This window comes from Schistocerca serialis, chromosome 9 (assembly GCF_023864345.2).
Source record: "Schistocerca serialis cubense isolate TAMUIC-IGC-003099 chromosome 9, iqSchSeri2.2, whole genome shotgun sequence".
Lineage (NCBI taxonomy): Eukaryota > Metazoa > Arthropoda > Insecta > Orthoptera > Acrididae > Schistocerca > Schistocerca serialis.
The window spans coordinates 407,060,031-407,076,162 of NC_064646.1; the positions used below are offsets into that span (position 1 = coordinate 407,060,031).

General features: G+C 40.6%; 1 protein-coding gene across 1 annotated transcript in view; it reads right to left on the reverse strand.

Annotated features, from left to right (window-relative positions):
• The window catches only part of LOC126418683 (uncharacterized), a 412,934-nt gene that overhangs the window by 339,647 nt on the left and 57,155 nt on the right, over positions 1-16,132 (reverse strand). The window contains exon 4 of the mRNA XM_050085576.1: positions 3,617-3,971. Within this exon, the coding sequence (XP_049941533.1) occupies positions 3,617-3,946 (330 nt within the window). The 5' untranslated portion in view covers positions 3,947-3,971. The remainder of the gene's footprint in view (positions 1-3,616; positions 3,972-16,132) is intronic.

Sequence of the window (16,132 nt, forward strand, 5' to 3'; positions counted from 1 at the left end):
GAGTTGATTTTTAAATGAGAGTCAAACACCCTGATTTAAGAAATTCTCACAAATGGTTCATATTGCGTAAAAGGAAATTGACTTTGAAAGTAACGCTTCTCAAACCACCATTCGCAATATTTTCCTGCGACCTGTTAGAAACAGGTTTGTTCCAGCTGTCAGAGAACGAGATAGGCATCACTGGGCTTGCGCAGCTACAATGACGTGAGAAGCCCGTATGTTCGTACGTGTAAAACATTGAAAGATCTTATTTTAGTCATAAAAGAAATAAGACATCAGAGGCTACTCCAAAAGCATCAGAATTTTGTAAACCAAACTAAAATGCACGATCTGGCTTAAATGCACATTCATATGGCCAGATTCCCAATGAAGTAGGCCTCGACAATGAAGTAGGCTTTTCAGTACGCTTTTCGGGATGTAAATTTCCTCATGTTTGGTTCTTTATTATGGCATAACACTGAAAACGTGCACTTGAAATGCTGTGAACAGTTGAAACTAGCCAATAGTGTCGAATTAAACACTTCCTTTCAAATAAATTGCCTACCTCAGCAGAAAAGATTAATAAAAGCTAAATATCTGTAGCAAACGGACAAAAAACTTCATTGTCCTGCAAGGTGATTAATGCTAATAACACATTTTAGCCTTCCGAAATTATGTGAATGTATTTTAATTCACTTGATAGTTACCGGCCACATAAATCCATTCTGTTTTTATTTGACGCGAGAGCAGTAAACAAAGACAAACAGCAAAATTGCTAACCGTAAACACAGGTCAGGTGGGGACGACCCACCTACCCACTACAGCTCAGATTGCTCTGCACGGATTTACGATATTTCCAAACTGGGGCAATACTAGATAGTACCCCTACCCCCTCTTGCAAGCGTTTGAGAGAGGACTTTTCAAAAATATGTGCTTTTTGTAGCACACATATTTCTGAAGAGTCTGATACATAAAACATATATGTACGAGGACATGTAAGACATGTTATTTTGTCTTAGGTGTACCAAAGTGCAGCATCATCCCCCTTCACACAGCATTATTCTTTTGCACATCACTGAATTTCGCTCTGTGGAATTCAAACGTGTATATTTTGTAATGGATGCCATCAAACTATATTCAGGACGGTTTTGACATCCTACCCCTCTTTAAAAAAACCTCGCAATAAATTCTGAATGGCATGATTTGTAACCGGGAGAACAATAACTCTTCAGAAAATTTGCACTTTTATTGCCTACTAGCTAATAACTTGCTGTTTTGTGTGACATAAAATTAAATATAGAATACATAAAAACAGTAAAGGCAAGAAACACATAAGACAGTATACATTTCTTCAATCCTTAGGTCCTAGCTATTTTTTCTCTCTATCTTGCTACAACTACAACTGTACATGGTGTGCTTTCCTTTCTGCGAAAGAATCTATTACCTCATCAAAGTTCGTCAAATGTTTTGCTACATGAAAAATCGAAATATCGTTATCTAATACTGAAAAGCTGTTAATATAAATAGTACCCACGACTGTTGTGGTTTCTCAATCTGATTACGTCTATTTTGTCACTGTCTGCTAGATAAAACGAAATAGGCCTTTCTAATATTGCACCCATTGTAGCATACATCAAATTAATGAGACTGTTTTGGCACAAACAGTCATTTCTTATAACACGACAAAATATAATTCAGGAAGTACCAATATCAAATGCCCCCGCCCCCTAGATCCAGGCCTTTTGTGCATGGGTGCATTTGGCAGCTTCGGCAGCTAGTAAAATTTTTCCGGGTAGCATCTGGCTGTTCGCTGCTGCTGCTCGTACAGCTAACAGCCACACTTCTGTACCCAGAAGCGGGAGAAGGTACTACTCATACACGACTCAACAGTGCATGCGCAAGAGCGCGTTCGCAACTGCTCAAACAAATCTAAGGTAAACAGCTGTGATATCATGCTCATCGGAGGCAATTTGTTGATACATTTTGCTGTTGGCAGATGCTTGTATGTGTTCTGTGTTTTGTCGTATATGCGCATTTCCTTTGCAACTTAAGTTTTATTTTTCCTCTCATTCATGTTTTATTGCTGCAATAATATTCTACGGTAGCGAGATACAGGGATATTCTTTGTTTTTAGAGCATCGGTTCTTACCAGTCAAAATTACAAAAATGTAACTGAAAACTAAAAGAATGAAAAATTCCCGGAATTCTAAAAAATTCCCAGGTTTTTCCCAGTTTTCTCCCGGATGAAAAAATTCCTGGGTTTTTCCCAGATCTCCCGGTTGTCCCGAGTCATATACGGTTGTCCCGGGTCATATAAAGCCTGAAACTGGTCCACACGGACAGATAAAATTTAATGGTCAACAAAACTTAGCAAAATATAAGAAGCTGATCACAGGTTTTGAAATGTATTTTCTATATACTGCAGCATTCAGACATTCACCTGCAATTCACATTTTTTCAAAGTACATGTGACAATGCTAACTGGAACTTAAGCATTACTGTGCAAACTGGTGCACTCAAAACTTGACCACTAAACAAATATTACATTCAGCAACAAGGGCATAATATAAAAAGAGGGGGAAAAATACTCCGACACCAAACAACAAATTATTTCCAATATCAAATAAAATATGGTAATTACAAAATGGAATCTATTTCCACTGAAATTTTAGACTCAGATAATTCATTTACTTTATGGTGCCCCACTTTCTTTATTACACACTATGACTGATTAACTGTGGAGCACCCTTAAAATTATTTTTTGTACGTTTCTAATTACACCAAATTATTATTTTAGATCCCATAGATGCAGTAGACAGCCAGCCTACTGACACTGTGCAGACCCTGAGTTCTGACGAACCCCTGAATATTCACGTGGGTGCGCGCAGCAGTAACCACCATCAAACTTATTTAAAAGGACTATACTGATGTTAATATAATGGCCCTTAATTAATAAGAGCTTGTGTGGAATGAAAATGAATGTAGACCCCCCCCCCCCCCCCCACCACACACACACACACACACACACACACACACACACACACACACACAATCAATCACCCACTCAAATCAATTCTTAAATGAAACTTCACCTGATGTTGTTATGTTTTCTACATGATGGTGTGTCAAGAAAGCTGAACAGAAATAAGACCAGAACATTTAGGATGTCTTCAAACAAAACAACATGATATATTACAATAACGAAAGTGTTTACTGTCCTTCATCTGACACTGTAGTGTGTACAGAGACACTGCCACATGAGATAGACTGTTTGGTACTTCTTGTAACAATGCTTGATCTTACATTAAGCTAAAATTCTCAGTTTCTGCAGATCCTACAGAATAATGTATCAGGTGCCTTTAGGATTAAATAATTTACAAAGAACCAACCATATAATTTTTTTTTTTTAATTTTACACATTATATAATTCAAGTCCTGGTAACTTCAGTTGTGCATCAAATTTTGGGTTTCAATAAAAAAAAAAAATAAATAAATAAAAATGAAAAAAAAATCTGAGAGATATTTTAGCTCCTTTAGAGAAACTGAGAATAATCTGTAATAATGGTAATATAAACACTGCTACAACAATTTATATGAGCTATAGTAAACATATAATAAATTCCCATGCATAACTTACTCCTAAATGTTCTTCAGCCCTTGAATGGCATACATCACAGATCTTCCATGCCCGGCCTTTCCTGTATGAGTGCCCATAAAAATCTTGAACACGCCTGGAAGCTTTCTGAAGTTTAGTTCCTTCAGGTGATAGGCAAGCAGCATTTTGACATCTTCCTCTCCTTATAGTGATTTTTTCAGCCACCACAACACAGTCACCATCGTCCACTTCACAGTCACTGTCCACACAAAAAATTTCTTGAGGGTTATTTTCTCCAACACGTGGGCATTTCTCCAGCCTTCTGGTCAGTGATAGGCTCTGTTTACGTTTTCTAGGAACATGTGATTCCATTTTTATTCTGACATAAAATCACAACCTAAGGAAGACGTTTTTCATCAGTGAACTGGCAAACTTTTTTCTTAAACATGAAAATATGACTGCTAAATAAGTATTATAAGGAACAGAATAGTACTGAGACAAACAGTGACATGGATTACAGTTCTGCTCTATAATAAAAGTGTTATTAAAAAATCATACCTTCTTCATACAATGTCAGATTAATGCTCCCAACAATAAAATTAAAGTCATGTGAGGAACACACAAGGCCTGCTTTTTAACATTTAACAAAGACAACAACAGAGAAAAATTCTATACACAACTAATTCATTTCTCAAAATATTCTCTTTTAAAACTTATCACTTTCACATTATGGAACATTTTTTCTACTTTGATGTTAGTAACTCAAAGCACAGTCATTTTTTAAGAACTCTGTAGCTTCCTGAGGTGACTAAAGTCATCATCCATATACTTTTTGTTCGATATTATAGGGAAAAAAAAGTCAGGTGATAAATCACATGAATACATGCAATGAGACTAAATTCAGCATTGTCCTTTGCCAAATCAATTCTTCTGTGCTATGTAACAGATGGCACTACAATGATGAACGATGTGCCATTCTTGGTGGTTTTCCCAATTTCATCAATGTCTCATGGCAAACAAATTGTTATAACCATTCTCCACTGAATGTTCTTCGATCCTCTGAAGACACTGTGGTGTTACCCAGTCTAACTGAAGAAAGAAATAATAATTTTGTTACACAAACCAAATTTGCTGGTTTTGATATATATTGGAATATCCGAAAAACTGATTGCTGGTTAGTTTCTGGCTTGTACAAATGTATTAAAGTTTAATATCCTGTTACTTCGTAATTTCCTTTGCCGAATTTTTTGAACATTTCCTTAGGCCATTTGATGCGAAGGTTTTGAGCTATGTTCAAATTATGCAGAATCGATTGGAAACAGATTGTTTTCACTACTAAATGATCATGTAAAATCAAAAGTACTGCTGTTTTCAGTATGACTTTGGATACATCTATCTCACAGTAAGTCACAAGCCGGTCACTTTACAATTTACAATTGAGTTGTACAAAGCATCGATATTTTCTTGGAACAACTATCTATTTTGGACCATCCCCACAAAACTCATCACTGATGGAAACTCAGTACAACACAATTTTGCAACCAAATTATTAACAGTATTTTCTGCAGATGACTGGCTACCAAAAGCTGAACAACATGATGAGGTATTAGTGTTGAGGTAGGCCAATACGAAAATCATAAAAAATTATCCAATGAAAACCTTCAAGTGAAATTTTGACTTTCGCATAACACTGTTTCCTTTCATTCTCACCGTAAACAAACTACTCAGCCAGTTTCTGAGCTGCCATTTGTTGTAACAGTAACAAATACAATTTTTAATACCACAGTAGTGTCATACTGTAGTATTTCAAGAATTTCCGCTTAAATTCTAGAACCACTTGGCCTTTGACCATCTAGAAAACACACAATATTTTAAGCATAAGTGTGAGAGAGCCTATCTACTGCGCGTCGCCTGTCTGTGTGTGTCTGTGTGTGTGTGTGTGTGTGTGTGTGTGTGTGTGTGTGTGTGTGTGTGTGCGCGCGCACAGGTCCGAATTGTGTAGTAAGAAGACTGTAGACACAGTGGTCAAACGGCGCTGACAAGTGATTGCCAGTCGCGCAATGGAAGTTTCATGAAAGAACACGGCAGACTCAAGGAACTTCTGTGTTATTCCATACTGTTTTATAGCTGTGACTATTGTTAGTGACAAAAGATCATCATCATCATCATCATCTAAGACTGATTATGCCTTTCAGCATTCAGTCTGGAGCATAGCCCCCCTTATACAGTTCCTCCATGATCCCCTATTCAGTGCTAACATTGGTGCCTCTTCTGATGTTAAACCTATTACTTCAAAATCATTCTTAACCGAACCCAGGTACCTTCTCCTCAGTCTGCCCCGACTCCTCCTACCCTCTACTGCTGAATCCATGAGTCTCTTGGGTAACCTTGCTTCTCCCATGCGTGTAACATGACCCCACCATCTAAGCCTGTTCACCCTGACTGCTACATCTATAGCGTTCATTCCCAGTTTTTCTTTGATTTCCTCATTGTGGACACCCTCCTGCCATTGTTCCCATCTACTAGTATCTGCAATCATCCTAGCTACTTTCATATCCGTAACCTCAACCTTGTTGATAAGGTAACCTGAATCCACCCAGCTTTCGCTCCCGTACAACAAAGTTGGTCGAAAGATTGAACGGTGCACAGATAACTTAGTCTTGGTACTGACTTCCTTCTTGCAGAAGAAAGTAGATCGTAGCTGAGCGCTCACTGCATTAGCTTTGCTACACCTCGCTTCCAGTTCTTTCACTATGTTACCATCCTGTGAGAATATGCGTCCTAAGTACTTGAAACCGTCCACCTGTTCTAACTTTGTTCCTCCTATTTGGCACTCAATCCGTTTATATTTCTTTCCCACTGACATTACTTTCGTTTTGGAGATGCTAATCTTCATACCATAGTCCTTACATTTCTGATCTAGCTCTGAAATATTACTTTGCAAACTTTCAATCGAATCTGCCATCACAACTAAGTCATCCGCATATGCAAGACTGCTTATTTTGTGTTCACGTATCTTAATCTCACCCAGCCAGTCTATTGTTTTCAACATATGATCCATAAATAATATGAACAACAGTGGAGACAGGTTGTTGCCTTGTCTTACCCCTGAAACTACTCTGAACCATCAACTCAATTTACCGTCAACTCTAACTGCTGCCTGACTATCCATGTAAAGACCTTTAATTGCTTGCAAAAGTTTGCCTCCTATTCCATAATCTTGTAGAACAGACAATAACTTCCTCCTAGGAACCCGGTCATATGCCTTTTCTAGATCTATAAAGCATAGATACAATTCCCTGTTCCACTCATAACACTTCTCCATTATTTGCCGTAAGCTAAAGATCCGGTCCTGACAACCTCTAAGAGGTCTAAACCCACACCGATTTTCATCCAATTGGTCCTCAACTAATACTCGCACTTTCCTTTCAACAATACCTGAGAAGATTTTACCCACAACGCTGATTAAAGAGATACCTCTGTAGTTGTTACAATCTTTTCTGTTTCCATGTTTAAAGATTGGTGTGATTACTGCTTTTGTCCAGTCTGATGGAACCTGTCCCGACTCCCAGGCCATTTCAATTATCCTGTGTAGCCATTTAAGACCTGACATTCCGCTGTATTTGATGAGTTCCGACTTAATTTCATCCACCCCAGCCGCTTTATTGCACTGCAATCTATTGACCATTTTTTCCACTTCCTCAAATGTGATCCTATTTCCATCATCATTCCTATCCCATTCTACCTCGAAATCTGAAACATTACTGATCGCATTTTCACCTACATTGAGCAACTCTTCAAAATATTCCCTCCATCCATCCAAGGCATCCACAGGATTCACCAGCAGTTTTCCTGACCTGTCCAAAATACTTGTCATTTCCTTCTTACCTCCCTTTCGAAGACTGCTAATTAACTCCAGAATGGTTTTCCAGCAGCGTGACCCATAGTCTCCAACCTGTTTCCAAAGTCTTCCCACGATTTCTTCTTGGATGCTGCAATTATCTGTTTGGCTTTGTTTCTTTCTTCAACATAACTTTCTCTGTCTACCTGGGTTCTGGTATGTAGCCATTTTTGATACGCCTTCTTTTTCCTTTTACAGGCTGCCTTGACTGTATCATTCCACCAAGCTGTTTGCTTCATCCTACTTTTACACACTACTGTACCAAGACATTCTTTACCCACTTCTAGTACTGTGTCCCTGTACCTTGTCCATTCCTTTTCCAATGACTGTAATTGACTACATTCAACTAACTGGTACCTTTCTGAGATCGCTGTTATGTACCTGTGACTGATTTCCTTATCCTGAAGTTTCTCCACTCTTATCCTCCTACATATGGCCCTGACCTCCTGCACTTTCGGCCTCACAATCCCAATTTCACTGCAGATTAAATAATGATCAGTGTCATCAAAGAATCCCCTGAATACACGTGTGTCCCTCACAGCCTTCCTGAATTCCTGATCTGTTATTATATAGTCAATGACAGATCTGGTTCCCCTGCCTTCCCAAGTATACCGGTGAATGTTCTTATATTTGAAAAAGGAATTTGTGATTACTAAGCCCATACTGGCACAGAAATCCAAGAGTTGTTTCCCGTTCCTGTTGGCCTCCATATCCTCTCCAAATTTACCCATAACCTTTTCATACCCTTCTGTTCGATTTCCAATCCTGGCGTTAAAATCACCCATGAGCAGAACACTGTCCTTGTCCTTTACTCTAACAACTACATCACTGAGTGCCTCATAAAAACTATCCATCTTATCTTGATCTGCCCCTTCACAATGCGAATATACTGACACAATCCTAATTTTCTTGCTAGACACTGTCAAATCTATCCACATCAGTCGTTCGTTTACATACCTTATTGCAACTACGCTGGGTTCCATTTCTTTCCTGATGTAAAGCCCTACACCCCATTGTGCTATTCCTGCTTTGACTCTTGACAGGTAGACCTTGTATTCTCCCACTTCCTCTTCTTTCTCACCCCTTACCCGAATGTCACTAACAGCTAAAACGTCCAGCCCCATCTTACTTGCAGCCTCTGCCAGCTCTACCTTCTTCCCAGAGTAGCCCCCATTGATATTAATAGCTCCCCATCTCATTACCATTTGTTTGCCAAGTCGTATCTTTGGAGTCCCTGGTTTGTCAGTTAGAGGTGGGACTCCGTCACCTCCAAAGGTCCGAGGCATTTTGCTCTGATTGTTGCCAGCATCATATTTAAAGTACCAGGGAAGCAGGTTGCTAGCCTTACTTGCCTTGAGTCCCATTGGGTTTTACCCCTAACGGCTGAGGGACTAACCGGTGGATTTGGTAGTCTTTGCCGTATGAGCACAAAGGTGACCACGACTCAGAATATGTCCGAGATGCCCAGCCTTATTCCAAAGTAACTGGTATCCCGACTGTCAGGACCACTTACTTGGCCACTCATATGTTGCCCGTGGTTCATGAACTAGGACATGACTACAGGAACCCACACCATGAACCACGCGAAAGAACAATTGAGCGGAAAAAGATTTTTAGTAACTTTTAACTTGAACTTGCTAGAGGCAAGACATGTGTATGATTCCTGTATTAACAGAGTCGTGGTTATCTAGCCAACTCTGTTGTAAATGTAACTTAATTGTTTCTAATGTAAAATGACACTTGTTTATGTGAGAAGTGTGAATTTTGTTCTTTGTGGAAGTTCAAATACACTGATAGTTGTTGAAAGTATTCTGTGAGGACCTAATTATTTCACAAAGAGAGAGAGAGAGAGAGAGAGAGAGAGAGAGAGAGAGAGAGAGAGAGTCATATATATTCCTTTAACTAGCATCATTCTTCAGAGAAGAAGTTTTTGGAGACTGACATAGCCGGCTATCCAGAGAAGAAGATCGGCTGTGCATACCAAGTAAGTGTACGCGTGTAAAATGAGTGAGAAGGTTGGAATCCAACGTCGCACATTCTTGTCATCAAAAACATTAGACTATCTCAACAGCTTCATTGAATGCTTACTTAAATAATCTTAAAAGGTGGCCCTCTTAAGAAGAAAAGCTGAAGATGGTCAAGAAACAGTATGATCCTGTTATTAAAAAAACTAAGCAAATAAAACATAACAGACCAAATCCAGCAGGTATTTCCAACTTACCAGCCAAAGAGCATAATAAAGAAAGTTCAAGAAGCCATCTCAAAAGAATAGGCACTGTGTTATGAACAAGGAACAGTAGTGTCACAAGTATTGGCTTCATTGTTAGGCTTACTTCTTCTTTGGAAATTAAGAAAGCACAAGAGGTATTGAGAAAGTATGTTCTGTAGGTCAGTAAAAAAAAATGTTAAATGTAATGTATCACAAAATTTCATTATAAATTGAAGTAGGGGGCTAAGACTATGAGCATGGATTGAGAAGTTTGACAAGAAGCAGAGAAACCAACTTTTTTCTCCTCAAAAACTAAAAATTATTTCTCAGCATGAGACCAGTGAGGGTAAATACAGCTGCTCCCACAAGACACCTACTTCTTTACTCCGACAAAAGCAAAGTGTTGTTCTCATTTAACATAATATTCATTTACAAGTCTGTACTTCATGATTTTTTCCTTCTACAAAGCACTTCCTACAGATACAAAACAGAAAAATGTCACAAGGTGTCAGATGTGAGGAATAAGGAGGGGTGGGAGACTATTTGGAGACCAGTACTCACAATTTTGTCATTTCACTGGCAGATGTGTGGATCATTTGACAATTGTGTAAGAGAACTTTTTTGTGCTCTGATCATGGTTGTTTCTATTTCAACTTACTGTGCAAACAATCCAACAATGGTGCATCTAAGAAAATCTGTTTAATCTTTCCCAAACAATAATAATGGCACCTAGTGAATGCTAAACACCAGACGCCACCAATCTTCCACTTGAAAATGAGAGCTTATTTCATCCCATAAGATTTTCACCTTCATCAACCCTTTCTTCTGACCACTGTTTCATCTCTGGTACGTTATGGTGGATTCGCTTTAGTCTACAGTCACATAATAGTCTCAAAATGACTTCAAATTGTGTTTTAACTTTCCAAAAGAAGAATTTGAAGTTTGCTTCCTCAGGTATTTTTTGTCTCTCATACATAAATGTGATACCCATCATGTATCCTGCGGCTGGAGTCCACACCGGTAGCTCTGGGCAGCGTGTGCAGCCGCTAGGTGGAGGACCAGATTCGATTCCCGGTACTGCCAAGTCCCTTTCCTTGGTGGCAGGATTGGATGAAGGTTGCACTCAGCCTCGTGATGTCAACTGAGGAGCCTTTACCACAGCATTCTCACTAATCTTAATGTGACAATCTTCTATCACAATGTAATAAATTTCATCTCTCCGAAATCTGAAATGTGCCAAATCTGCAGATCTCATGTTACTGTTCATAAACTTATTTTTTAACGTAACGCTCAGTTTTGTGTGTTGTTGCAGAGTCTTCATAGATTTCATTTAATTTTTGTCTGTGCCACATCCTGGTGATGTCCCATACTCCAAGGAGTGTAGGGGACGATGCGGGAGACTCACACTGCCGACTAGGCAAGGTTCTAGAGGAGGTGGTTTGCCATTGCCTTCCTCCGACCATAATAGGGATGAATGATGATGATGATGATGATGATGATGATGACGACATAACAACACACTGTCATCTCAAGGCAGGGAAAATCGCTAGCCTCACCGGGAATCGAACCCCGGATCCCGTGCACGGAAAGCGAGAACACTACTGCAAGACCACGAGATGCAGACTACTTTTAAAAAATAAAAGTGATTAATTGTCTTACCATGCCGATCTTCATCAGTTTGCATGGAATATGTTCCACCAATCATTTGAGGTAGTATCAACAAAAAACTGTGTGTTGCATATATTTGGAAGAGAATATTACAAGAATGACAAGGACCAGTACACTGCTTAACAAAATTTCCCCACTGTTTTGCAGGAACCTATATTTTCAATACATCAGAATTAGCTCACAAGATAAAACATAGGTCATCCACTTACAAGAGAACACTGATTGTTATGGAGCTTTGTAGATGGTACAGAACTGTAATAATTTGCCGGTTACAACACTTACCGCCAACAGCACACGTAAATTGGGGCACTACGGCAAGCGTAGCACACACCAACAAACAGCATGCCCGCAACTACCCAAGATGGCCACCAACACCTGTCCGGTGACCGACCGCCACTACCATGCCCGCTGCACGTGTGCAGCACTACACCAGTGACACCTGATAGGGATAGCATCTTTATAATGGCATGTATAAGCCTCTGAGCTTATTGAGAAGTGTAAACTACTTCGACTGTAATCTTGCTGATGTAACCCTGTGACACAATGGCTCAGTGTTTCCTTGTGCTCCTAGTTCGAAGACAGGCGGTGATGAGGATCGGATGAATTTTCATGAGTTTCGGAATCTGTGATCTCTCCTGCTGTTCGGCTCTTCCTTTGTAGTACAAAAAGCAGCTTCGCCAATATTTCGTGGCATTCCGCGTGGTCAACAAGAAGATCTATAAGACTCTTACCTTGGATACCCCCTAATATGTATCACTTACTGTGCTGGTTAGCTCTCCTGTAAGAGATTGTCGCTTTCTTTTAACAGTATGCGTAGTTACTAGCCTCTTATCAGTGTAAGCATGTCATTGATGCACATGTTGAATTCTACCAATCACAAACAGCAACAGTAATCATATTGAGCTTGGGCAGCTGAGCTTCACAGTTTACATTGAAAGTGATGGTTCATCACAGCTAAGTCTCAAGAGTCTTATGCAGGCACCATAGTCAGAGACGCAATCATTTGTTCAGCCCCAGATAAGGCAGTGCGTGAACGTGCCCTCCAGTTTGAGGACCCCGAGTTAAACAAGGTCTTGAATACTGCACACTAGTTCGATGTCCTTCCACGCCACAGGCCACCAATTAAATGCTTGTAATGATGTTGCCTTTGCTGGCAGCGAGCAGCCCTGGTGCATGGAGCTTAGGACGTTGTGGGAAGCGGTGGTTGCCAGGCACAACCAGCTCAACCAGGCCGACAAAACAAACATACTGGTAGCAGAAGGAACAGTGAATACCACTTCCTTCGTATTCTCTTGTTTCACACAGCCTCCGCGAAGCAGTGATCCTCTTGTCATAAAGGAAAAAAAGGAGAAGGGTACTTAGCAATGGTATGACATCTCAACTCCCCTATCCCAGGAGTCGTAGGAATCACTGGACACTGATATTCATACTGTTTTGTGTTAAGCTCAAAATTGTCTGCAAATTAGATCAAACTTTACACTGGTTTGTGGTGGATAATGATGCAAGTACTGAAAATTTGTTTGAGTAAGATGCCTTTGTTATTTTTTGTTTTTCTATTGCAGGTGTAGTGCATCTAGTGTCAGAACCAAGTGCCTTATCATGAATTGGATTCCTTGTGTTCTGAGTTTTCAGATTTGTTTGCTCTAGGTTAAGTTACGCAGACAATTTCAAGGCACATATTACACTCAAATCCTCTGCCCATTCTCACTTTTTACAGGTGTGGCTCGTGCAAGTACACATACATATGCACATCACAGAGAGGGATTAGACTGATTTCCTCAAGTGAATGGGCTACACCCTTAGTGATTGCAAAGAAGCCATCTAGTTAGCTACAGCTCTTTAGCGACTTCAAGATCACTGTAAATGCATCAACATTTACCCCCTACTCATCCCCATGAGTTGCTCACAAAGTTGGCTGGGAGGCAGGGGGTGGGCAGTTAAATTCATTTCGAAAATCAACTTGACCAAAGCTTACCTTCAGATTCCCCAGCAAAGTGGCACACTGTCACAAGTTTATTCCCAGAGCAGCTTCTATCACCCATCCCTTACATTTGTTGTTTCTTAAAACTGCTCCATTTTTTTGGTCTGAAGCCTGTGAGCATGGTTTTTTGCAGTTTGAAAACGGTCTTCACTCTGTGCCAAATCTTGCAATATTTCAGCCTGGCATACATATGTTCTTGGCTATGGCCCAGTACGGGGTGGGAGCAGTTGTGGCTCATCACCATTCAGATAGCTCTAACAGCCTATTGCCTCTGCATCAAAAACACTAAACTCAGCAACATTATTCCAGGTGGAAAAACAGGCTCTTGCTATTGTCTATGCCTAAAAAAAATTCTTCTATGGTGCAAATTTCATTTAATTACCAACAATAAGATCTTGGTTTCCCTGTTTAGCCCCGGACCATCTTCAACTTTGGAGCAATTATGAGATTCATTTTCATCCCACATCACAACATCCAAACGTGGATGCTCAGTCCTGTCCCCATGGGTCCTTACCCCTTGTTTGACTATGAGGAACTGCTTTGTTTTCAACTGGGCATGAAGGCGAGGCACATGGTGGATAGCTTTCCCACTACCATTTCCCATACTGCCTCTGCTGCGGTGGCTGACCCACTGCTCGAGCACGTTGTACGAATGATACAACATGGGTAGCCCAACCATCTGCCACATAAGGCATCAAAACCGAATCAAAATTTTTCTGTACTGCGCCATCACCTCTCACTCTTGGATGACTTTATTCTCCTATCAGCAGAAGAATTTACTCCAAAGGCCATGGTTCCAGTGGTTCTGTAGCACAAAGTCCTCTGCTTATTACATCAAGCTCATTGGAGGATATCTTGCATAGAACTGTTGGTGCGTCGTCATGTGTTTTGACCAGGCATTAATCGGGAGGTGGAACACCTTGTCATGTTCTGCCGCAAGTGTTCAGGTATGTAGGGGACACCACACACTCCTTTTTTGCCATGGCCAGCACTTAGACAGCCTTTGTAAAGACTCCACATTGATTTTCATTCTTTTTTAGTTACTTTCTGGTTATTGGCAACTGATACTTTTTCTCGTTTTCCTTATGTTGTTTGTACTCCTCAGCGACAGCAGACGCAACTGTCAAAGCCCTGTCGAAAATATTCTCCAAAAAAGGTTTGTCTTGTACCCTGGTTTCGGACAAGTTCATGATGCAACCTGTTTCGGACAAGTTCGTGATGCAACCTTTCAAGGACTTCATCGACTTCCTCACCTAGCACATCAGTCTGGACCAGGGCATTTGGATGGTACCTGCAATGGATTCGGGCCAACGTGCACAGCCAGTGTGGTTGCCACGTCTTTGTGGTTTGCAGCGAAGATCGCCTCGTGACAAAACACTTGTAAATGTGGACGGCACACTTGGTGCTGCTGCATCTACAGGTAAGGGGAAGAATGTTGTTAGGGGAGTAGGTAAAACTGCTCAATTTCTACTTTTAAATGGGCCTACCTTGTTTTGTGGCGCGAGGTTTAATTTTTCTTTAATGAAAAGTACCACCTCTTCCAGTCTTGGTAATGGTTGGATTACTGTTGCTTTTGTTGCACCCTCCTTAGGCCATGGACCCCAACATCTTGTTCTTGGCTTGCCCTGGCTCCTCCAGGGACAGAGCAGCCCAGGTCGTGCCACCGGCCCTGTCCATAGGTTGCCCCTGAATCTACAACTGCAGGGATGCCCTCGCCTGTAGTGCTGGTCTGGGTGGGCCAGAAACTTCTCAAGCCTTTGGCTGCTGCCCCCAGCATTGCTACAGACACCAAGAACATTCTTTCAAGGAGTCGTGCAGTAACTTTCCTGTTACTATACCTACCAAACACAGTGGATATAAGTTGGGCCACTACGGCAAGCGTAGTGCGCACCGACATTCAAATGTCAGGTCTGCAACTACCTGAAGTCACCCACCACCACCACCACGAAGTCCTATATGCATGTGCAGCACTACACCAGCGACACCTGAGAGGGACAGTGTCTTTATAAGGGCACGTATGGGCCTCCAGGCTCTCAGTTATTAATGTATTCAACACATGTAAACTACTTTCATTATATTCTTGTTGATATCACTCCAAGACCCAGTAAATTACCTCTCTCTTACGGCTTTGTTTTTCCTTATGTTGTTAGTTCGAATAAGAACTGGTGCCAGGCTATCACATCTACCGATATAATCATGGTAGTAGAGTGCTGTGTATGTGCCAGTCCCTTGTATGGAATCAACATGATAAGATGGGTCAACATGAAGACACAATAGAGCTATTATGTTTGGACATGTCCATGATTGTACCATAGCATGGAGATGGGACAAAATGACAAAAAGTAACTAATATGTTTGGACGTGCGCATGACGGTGGCACTGTGACTGAAGTTGTCAGATTTGTTGGTGTATCAATGTGGAATGTGCACCATGTCTACAAGGAATGGTATATCCCCAGAAACCATGTAACATGGTATAAGAATAGTGGTAGCAAAAAGTTCCTAGGCCAAATGTCACACTTTGACAACAGTAATTGATTTCAAATCCATAAGGAATTGCTGCTGTCAGTGAATGCAGGTCCACCTATACTGGTGTCCCAGTTTCCAAGGGCACATTGCTAAGGATCCTATATGTAATGGACATCTAGAGTCAAATAGGCAAATAAAACTTCATGTCTTCAACAGGCCAATAAACATCATGTCTTCAACAGGCCAATAAACACATAAATTGGACAGTAGCTGACTGAGGTACATAGAGATACCCGACGCGTCATGATTTTACCTCTTTTCAAACGACGCA